General features: G+C 42.3%; 1 protein-coding gene and 2 non-coding genes across 3 annotated transcripts in view; 1 reads left to right on the top strand and 2 right to left on the bottom strand.

Moving 5' to 3' along the window:
- LOC119312833 (aspartokinase 1, chloroplastic-like) overlaps positions 1 to 3,833 on the top strand; it is a 6,121-nt gene extending 2,288 nt beyond the window's left edge. Inside the window, exons 4-13 of the mRNA XM_037588599.1 lie at positions 494 to 648; positions 1,416 to 1,565; positions 1,644 to 1,739; positions 1,821 to 1,937; positions 2,206 to 2,325; positions 2,408 to 2,500; positions 2,676 to 2,792; positions 2,921 to 3,037; positions 3,171 to 3,233; positions 3,321 to 3,833. Coding sequence (XP_037444496.1) covers positions 494 to 648; positions 1,416 to 1,565; positions 1,644 to 1,739; positions 1,821 to 1,937; positions 2,206 to 2,325; positions 2,408 to 2,500; positions 2,676 to 2,792; positions 2,921 to 3,037; positions 3,171 to 3,233; positions 3,321 to 3,488 — 1,196 coding nt within the window. The 3' untranslated portion in view covers positions 3,489 to 3,833. The remainder of the gene's footprint in view (positions 1 to 493; positions 649 to 1,415; positions 1,566 to 1,643; positions 1,740 to 1,820; positions 1,938 to 2,205; positions 2,326 to 2,407; positions 2,501 to 2,675; positions 2,793 to 2,920; positions 3,038 to 3,170; positions 3,234 to 3,320) is intronic.
- A 1,007-nt stretch (positions 3,834 to 4,840) lies between these two features.
- TRNAV-CAC lies at positions 4,841 to 4,914 on the bottom strand. The gene has a single exon. It is a non-coding gene; the product is annotated as a tRNA-Val (tRNA).
- Positions 4,915 to 8,995: 4,081 nt separating this feature from the next.
- Positions 8,996 to 9,069, bottom strand: TRNAV-CAC. Its single transcript has one exon. It is a non-coding gene; the product is annotated as a tRNA-Val (tRNA).
- Positions 9,070 to 9,295: the final 226 nt, after the last annotated feature.

Genomic DNA, 9,295 nt, shown 5'->3' with positions numbered 1-9,295 from the left:
ATGACATTATTTAATACATTGACCTCAGTGTACAGCTGAACAAATTAGTCTGAAACAATGATGATCAATCAAGTCTCACAATGCATCTCAGATTTCCCTGTCGAACAAGCTCTTGTTAATATATAATTTTTATCTTCAACAATCTACATAAAGCATTAAATTAATGTAAATACAGCAAGTGTGGCATGCAGATTTCAATTCACGCACATACCCCTTCATGACTAATGTGGAAGATATAGAACAAGTGAAATGTTCCTGAGTCTCATACTTGATGTGTTCCCCAACACATAAAATTCAGACAATCTGAAGTGTGGGCTTGATTCTTACTCATAACACCAGCACAAGCTGTGGTAATTGATTCCGTAGCATTTAACCATTGTTTGTTGCCCTGCATTTTTGGGCTAATTCAGCACTTTACATTCATTTTGTCTTTCACGAAAGTGTCTTCTGTAGTATTATACAAACAACACATTTTAACTGTTCAACCAAACAGGTTTTTTGGATGAATTGGAGCAACTGCTTAAGGGTGTTGCTATGATGAAAGAGCTGACTCTTAGGACACGAGATTACCTTGTATCCTTTGGTGAATGCATGTCTACAAGAATATTTGCTGCATATCTGAATAAACTTGGGAAGAAGGCACGACAGGTACATTACATACTTCTATTCTAGCAGACAACAATTTGGTAGTTTGGTTACGACTTTGTTTTGGGGCATAATTGTTTGAACCTGTTGGAATTAATGCAATTCGACAGAACATCTCCAGAAGGGGTTATTAGTATCTCGCTAACATGGAAAACTGAATTGGTTATAGGAATATCGTTGACAGTCTCGTGGGTCTTTCCTTCTATATATTCTTTTGTTTCTACTTCTACTTGATTGATGAAACTAATTGCTTCAAGTTGATTAATTGTACCACGATACAGCAACATTGGTTCCATGAACTACTAAAAGGTCCCAGCATGCAACGAGTGAGGTGAACTTGCTTTGCTGTGTCAAGCACATGCAGTATGCTGTTAGTAGATACGATGATAGCCCACAGCTTGGTTGCAAAAATACCTGTAGTATGCCTGTCCGCCACTTGGCTATCCAAACTCCAGAAAGTAGTTAGCTCCATGGGGTATATTCGAGTGCCAAGGGGTTGAGAAAGGTGGGAAGTTAGCATCTCATATTAGCAGGGATATGACCGAGAGTCGAATCTGTTCTTTCTATACACTACTGCAGTTAAACATCCTGGCTATGCCCTAGTGCATGTGGATGTCTATTGTTGATGAAAGTTGCTTTAGCCCACAACTATGTGAAATTGTTTTGAGTCTGTAATGTATTTCACAACTATCTGTAATTAGACATGTTCCACAAATAACAATGATATTTCATTCCAATAATGTCTTAACAATTATTTTTCTTGTTTGCAGTATGATGCTTTTGATCTTGGCTTTATAACCACTGACGATTTCACAAATGCCGATATTCTCGAAGCAACTTATCCTGCTGTTGCAAAGAGGCTACATGGAGATTGGATTGATGACCCAGCTATTCCTATAGTGACTGGCTTCCTTGGGAAGGTCTGTAATGTTATGTAATTCATGCACAAGAGGATTTTGCTTTGTTTGTGCTTATGACGATGCTCATACAAATAACAGGGATGGAAATCATGTGCGGTCACAACGTTAGGAAGGGGTGGCAGTGATTTGACCGCTACAACCATTGGCAAAGCCTTGGGGTTAAGAGAAATTCAGGTTTGTTTTCTATTTGAGTAACTGTGCTGTGGGTTGTAACTGTGCTGTGGGTTGTAACTCAATTTTTGAAATCTGCAACAGGTTTGGAAGGATGTAGACGGTGTGTTGACGTGTGATCCAAATATTTATGCAAACGCAGTACCAGTACCCTACTTGACTTTTGATGAGGCAGCTGAACTTGCTTATTTTGGTGCACAGGTATTCCTTGTTTATTTACTTGTTGACTGAATAGTGGAAGCTTCGCTGTTGCACTTTATTACCTTAGAAAATGCTACTATATGTTTATTCTCAATTCTTGGCATTTCAAAATTAGTTAGTTTTGTGGTTCAGGGGTTGGCTGTGTAAGCTGGGACCTTTACAGCATTGATACTTTTTGTTCTATGTGTTTCTTGTGTTACTAGGTGATTTAGCAAGTATCGTTCTACCATTATATAACACTTGCACAAATACTTCCACCAACTATTAGGTTTTGCATCCCCAATCCATGCGACCAGCCAGGGAAGGTGGTATCCCAGTTCGAGTGAAGAACTCATATAACCGTCATGCACCTGGCACTGTGATCACTAAAACAAGAGATATGCGCAAGGTTTGTTACATGACTGTGTCAGTATATTTTGATTCTTCCATGTGCAATTGCTACTGATCCCTGATTGGACATTATTTTGCAGAGCATATTAACCAGCATTGTCCTGAAATCAAATATTACCATGCTGGATATAGTGAGCACAAGGATGCTCGGACAGTATGGCTTTCTAGCAAAGGTAAATAACAACAGTCTTGTGGCTCTCTTTCCCTATAGCTATACGCTTTCTTTTATTGTACGCCGTTTTTGACTTTCTATGCAGGTCTTCTCTGCAAGGTAAACATAGCAACAGTCTTGTGGCCCCTTTTTCCTACAGGTATATCTGTTTTTTTTACTATATTGTTTTTGCGCAGGTCTTCTCAATATTTGAAGATTTGGGTATCTCTGTTGATTCTGTGGCTACTAGTGAAGTCAGCATATCATTGACACTAGATCCATCAAAACTGTGGAGTCGTGAATTGATCCAGCAGGTAAAAACTTGGGACCTTATTCCACTTTTATGTAAAGTTTTCTGCCAACAATACTGCCTGGCACTGTCCTACCGCTGTGTTCTTTATATATGCTCCTGTTTCATTGTTTTGTTGTGATGATGTGGCAGGAGCTTGATCATGTAGTTGAAGAGCTTGAAAAGATTGCAGTTGTTCATCTCCTACAGCACAGATCAATCATTTCCCTGATAGGGAACGTGCAGAGATCGTCTCTGATTCTTGAGAAGGTACGACTACACAAATTTCATCTTAACATAATGCACGATGTGGGGTAATGCGTTAGAATGCTCACCAAATATTTTAAGTACTTCAGTTGATCATTTTCCATCATAGCGTTTACATTCACTGCTTGCATGCCAGGCATTCAACGTTCTACGCAGAAATGGTGTTAATGTTCAGATGATTTCGCAAGGGGCGTCCAAGGTAATAATAATAATAGTGTCCCCTTCGCCAAAATGGGACGAACTTTGTTTTCTACACATGTCGGTTTCTAACTGTGCATATGAGCAGGTGAACATCTCCTTGGTGGTGAATGACAGCGAGGCGAAGCAGTGCGTGCAAGCCCTCCACTCGGCATTCTTCGAGAACGGTTTCTTGTCAGAAGTAGAGGAAGCGGACCTTGCACAGAAGAGGGCTCCAGTCCTAGTAAGCTCGAATGGTGCCATCAACGGAAACTAGTCGACGTCGCTTTTTTCTACTTCCAGCAACGGATGCGCCGTTCTTAGGTTAAGAGGGTGATTCGACCTTGGATTGTTTAGGCCACCTGAGCTGATTCATTGGTGCTGTACGAGCGGTATTATAGCTATCATGATTGGTGTCGTAAGAGCGAGCGGTGTTATAGTTAGCATGATTTTTCGGGTGCTTGCATATGGTAGCCCAATCAATGTATGTGATTGTGTGAGGCGTCCTACTTGCTGAACTTGACCATTGGAGGTTTGTAGTGTGTCTTCTACCAAATACAGTACTAAATAGTATGTGTGTTGTTCCTTCTATTTATATTAGCGAATGATTCTTGTTTTTGTCTTTGATATCTATGGCATGGTGAGCGTGGGCACTGTTTTTTTTGTCGATGGACTTGTAAATCTGACAAGCCGTCACATTGGTCTTGTCGGGTAGATTACTTGCCACTGAATCTGCAACATAATGCATTTTATATGTGACGCTACTCCCTCTGTTCCTAAATATAAGACATTTTTGCAGTTCAAAACGTCATATATTTAGGAACAGGGGTTGAACTTCAAAAAATGTCGTGTATTTAGGAATAGAGGGAGTATATGTGTGGACTAGATAAGTTAGATTCGTTGAGGTATTGCCTGTAAATAAACTGCAGGCTCACTGATTTTTGTTTTTTAATTCAAGCTCACTGATTCTTAGATATATAGAAAGGAAAAAAAATGGAGAAGCTGAAGACTGCATCAGGTGTGACGCAAAGCGGCATAAAAAGGAATTTTGGGGCTTGCTGCATTTTCCCTCTTCTTCTTCCAGATAGCAGATTATAAGTTTGCTGAAAATGTGAAGCACGATGTGATGGATGTTAAAACATACGGTATATGGCTACTGGAGACTATACATGCACATAGAAAACCGAAACGATGCGAACTTTACCAAAAATAATGAAAAGGAAATAAGTGAACGGAATGATAGGAAATTTACGAAAAAAGGGAAAGGAAATGGATGCCCCAAAACAGGAGGAATAATGTCCAAGCCTAGGTTCGAATGTTAGAAACGTGAAGCAAAATATGCTGGAAGTTGGAAGAAATATATTCTATTTATATTTAAAATATACAAACCAACACAAAATTTGAAAAAAAAAGGCAGAAAAGGGAAGAAAAATAGGCAAAATAAAAAGTACATGTCTGAGCCCAGGTTCGAACTGTCCAAGCCTAGGTTCGAATGTTAGAAACGTGAAGCAAAATATGCTGGAAGTTGGAAGAAATATATTCTATTTATATTTAAAATATACAAACCAACACAAAATTTGAAAAAAAAAGGCAGAAAAGGGAAGAAAAATAGGCAAAATAAAAAGTACATGTCTGAGCCCAGGTTCGAACTGGGGACCTTTAGTGTGTGAGACTAACGTGATAACCAACTACACCACCCAGACACTTCTGTCTGAAGCTTCGACAAAACTCTATATCACCTTATCTTATGTGCTACTGTCCTTGTGCAGAGCTCCCTTTGTGCAGAGCTCATAATGTAAGACGTTTTTTGAAACTACACTAGTGTCAAAAAACGTCTTCCATTATGGGACGGAGGGAGTAGATATTATGCCTACCATTTTGTAGCTTTTTAGAAGGTAACATGTAATATCACACATTCAATGGACCCATGAAGATCTTACAAAAAATATGAAGTTGCCCTTTTTTTTCGACGAAACACAGCCAGTGCTGATTTCATTCATTAAGAAGGGTGCCAAAGATGGCAGTTACAAGTGTGAACAAAGTATGAAAAGAAGAAGTAGAAGAAGAAAGTGAGACGGATAGCCTAGGGTCATATTTTCTAGTCAGGTGGCATCCACATTGCCCCGGCAAGGCCGGCTAGCCTCCATGAATCTAGTTCGCTGTATATTTTCAGCAGGAGAGAAGGGACGTTGCATGCCTTGTTTTTGAAAATGCGATTGTTTCTTTCCTTCCAGATTTTCCACCAGATACAAATGAAGAGAGTGCATGTCTTGGTGATCGTGGCCTGCGGCCTATTGTTGATCGATTGGATCCACCAATCTTCAAGGCTTCGTTCATTACTAGCAGGTGGCTCCATGTCCATGTTAAAGCGGCGAACGATTTCCTCCCAGATCGTCCTACTAAGACTGCATTGGGCGAAGAGGTGCAGCGCTGTCTCCGGCTGGGTGTTGCAGAGCTTGCAGATCGGGGTGTGTGGCCATCCTTTCTTCAGCAAAATGTCAGCAGTGTTACATCTTCCTTGGATGGCCAACCAAGCATGGAATTTGCACTTTGCCGGGGTTTTTGAATCCCGTATCAGCTGCTTGGCATTTGATCTCGTCAGTCCTTGGAAGAGCATATAGTAGGCAGATTTTGCCGAGTATGATCCATCTGTAGTCCACTGCCAACTAATGGAGTCAGGTATCACGTGACACATGTGATAAGCAATTCAAACAATTCCAAAAAAAACTAATGGAGTCAGGTATGTCAGGCTGGAGATGCACACCTTGCAGTAGATTCCACAGCAATATGTATTCACGAAGAACAACAAGTGAAGGGTTGGGCTTGATGTATTGAATCCAATTGTTGCCCGAGACGGCCATCTTGATCGTGATCTGTCTTTTTCGACTGTGAGCAAAGAGGTGCGGAGCAGCGTCCTTGAGGGTGCATCCATTAAGCCAATGACTGTGCCAGAATTTGTATTGCTCCCCATTTCCAACATGGATGACAGTGCTTGCCTCAAAAAAATTCTGCGTGAGCTTGTCCGAAGGGAAAGGCAGTCCTTCCCACGGTCTGTCCGTGAGCGTCGCTTGTTGCCATAGCTATTGAAGGCGTAGGGCTATACTCTGAAGGAACAGGTTTGAAATTCCTAGTCCTCCGAACTCAAGTGGCCGGCATACTAGGGACCATCTCACAAGGCATTTACCACCAGAAGCGCTGCCCTCGCCTGTCCAGAGGAAGGGTCTTCTAATTTTATCCACCATCTTGTCGAGCCACTTTGGCTGGGCAATTGAGATCATCTGGAAAGTGAGGAGAGCCGAGAGAACTACCCGGACCAGAGTGAGCCTGCCAGCAATATTGATCCAGCCAATCTTCCATCCTGCACAAGCAGGCCCGAACTTATCCATAATAGGCCGGCAGTCAGTTTTGGTGAGCTTTCTGTCAGTGAGTGGCATTCCAAGATATTTGCAGGGCAACTGTGCCAGTTGACAGCCCAGGGTTGCTTGGAGAGCTTGAAGATCGATCCCTTCACACCTAATTGGATAGAAGCTACTTTTTTGGAAGTTTGTGTGCAGCCCAGTTGCAAGCCCAAAAAGCTTCATAATCTGGCTAGTTGCTTCCATGTCTTGGAGTTGTGGTTTTAGAAATAATGATTACATTCGTCTGCATAAAGGGAGGCTCTGAACTTGACTTGTTGTGGGCTTAGGGGTGATAGGATTTTGGCTCGGTGTGCTTTGTCCATTATTCTTGCAAGGCAGTCCATGACAAGAACAAAAAGGAGGGGCGACAAAGGGTCCCCTTGCCTCAATCCTTTCCGGTGCAGAATGTTATTTGAGAGCTCACCATTGACCAGGATTTTAGTGGATGTTGTGCGCAAGAGAGCAGGAATAGCATCAATCCAAGAAGATCCAAACCCTCTGAATTGCAGCAATTGTAGGAGGAACTCCCAGGATACTGAGTCGAAGGCCTTGGATATATCAAGTTTGAGAAGTATTGATGGAATCTTTTTTTGCTTGAGGGCTTTCACTAGGCATTGAACATAAGTGAAGTTGTCATGTATGCTTTTCCCACGTATGAAGGCATTTTGACAGGGGCTAATGAGGCTAGAGATGACCAACTGCAGCCTAGTTGCAAGGATTTTGGCATAGATTTTAGGTTTTAGCGAAACTATGTATGAGGGAGATTGGTCTGAAATCTTTCGGGTGGCAAGCATCGTTGAATTTTGGGACAAGGATCATCGTCGTGGCGGAGTTGAGGAGGTGCAGGTTCTGCCCATTACAAGACTGCAATTTCCTGATTGCCCGGAGGATGTCATGCTTGATGGTTTGCCAACAAACTCTAAAGAACTGTCCCGTGAAGCCATCGGGGCCCGGTGCTTTCTCCGGGTGCATGTCCGTGATTGCCACCTTAACTTCCTCTTCAGTGATCGGTGTGGTAAGGCAGTCTAGGTTCGGAGGTGGGTTTGTGCTGTCATCAAAGAGCTCTTGGGAGATTGAGGGTAGTGTTGCAGCTCCTGTATGTGCCAATTAGCTGATTGAAGTGATCCCATATGGCAGCAACTTTTTCGTCTTGGTCTGTGATTGGTGCATCATTAATGATAAGGGCAGGGATTGCATTTTTTTTTCCTGCGCCTAGCCGATGCCTTTAGGTGGAAGAACTTGGTGTTGCAGTCTCCCATCTTCAGCCACAGGAATCGCGATCTCTGACGCCACATGGATCGCTCGATCGCAGCAAGCCCGAGGCATTGGAGCTTCAAGAGTTTTCTGAATGCAATTTCTTCCGGTGTCAACGGCCGGTTATCCATTGCTAAGTCAAGCCGGTGAATGAGCTCGTTAACAATAGCAGATCGCAGCTTTAGGTCACTGCATCGTCGGGAGCTCCATGATTTCAGCGCTTTGGCTGTTGCAGCAAGCTTCTTATTCAGAGAAAGGAAGGCATCTTCAGCGTGGCTGACCGAGGACCAAGCAGAGTTGACAGTATCTTGGAACCCCTCCCATTTCGTCCACATATTTTCAAACCGGAATTGTCGACAGGGTTTAAAGGTGCTTGAATGAGACAAATAAATTTGGTTTTTTCTCTCTTCCAACAACACCTTTAAATTTGGTCGGAGGCACTTTATCAAGAGAGAAAAAACCAAATTTATTTGTCTCATTCAAGCACCTTTAAACCCTAGTAGCCCCTCTCGCGTTCGGACATGTCACCTCCTCTTAGTAGTAACTATTTTCCTTTTCTTCATATTAAGCCACTAAGTATATGTTGACGAGTTGGTGATGTTGGTGGAAAGGCAAGGAGCGGGCGCATGGCGGCAGCTGCAAAAACATCTCCTGTCGATCCCAGTCCAGCACCCACAGAGTTGGATTCGCCAACCAGCCTCTAATCTGGACAGACCAACATTCTTCAAATTGGACAGAGAAAACACAATATTTCGAGAAAAAGAATCCACTTTCTTTGTTCTTTTTCACAAACAGTAGTACACCAGCATCTTACCCTATACTTGCAATTTTACACAAATCGTTTTTTCTTAATTGGGGTATGAGAGCATATCTAACTGTACTTTTTTTAGGGTGTCATTGTAGTACTATATACGAAATTGACTCTTGAAGCATCACCCTGGTTGCACTTTTACAACTTTTTTTGTCCAATGTGCATCTCCATCACTACTTTTAACAAATGCTCCAGAACGAACGCAGCATCTGATCCTAGTAGTATTACCACGCACGATTTTGTTTAAAAAAAATGCGAAGAAAGTAAAAACAAGAATTATTTTGGTAAGTGCAATATATCAAATGGAAAAAGAAGGATAACTGTCTGAGCCCAGGTTCGAACTGGGGACCTTTAGTGTGTGAGACTAACGTGATAACCAACTACACCACCCAGACGTTTCTATTTGGTGATTCGAAATAGAGCTATATAAATAGAGTCATAGTTGAACAAGCCGCCCCATTGTCGTCCTTACCAGGTTATTATTGGCTGCCGTCATGGAGACAGAGGCTGATGCTGATAGGCCCGTATGCCGAGCAGGGTCGCCAATGATGGACCTGTTAGCACGATGTTTCCCTGTTTCAATGGACAGAATCAACACGACCGCATTCACTGCTAGGGGTG

The sequence above is a fragment of the Triticum dicoccoides genome, chromosome 5B, assembly GCF_002162155.2.
Source record: "Triticum dicoccoides isolate Atlit2015 ecotype Zavitan chromosome 5B, WEW_v2.0, whole genome shotgun sequence".
Lineage (NCBI taxonomy): Eukaryota > Viridiplantae > Streptophyta > Magnoliopsida > Poales > Poaceae > Triticum > Triticum dicoccoides.
The sequence above is the reverse complement of the archived record's forward strand: the minus strand, read 5'-3'. Positions and strand labels throughout refer to the sequence as shown.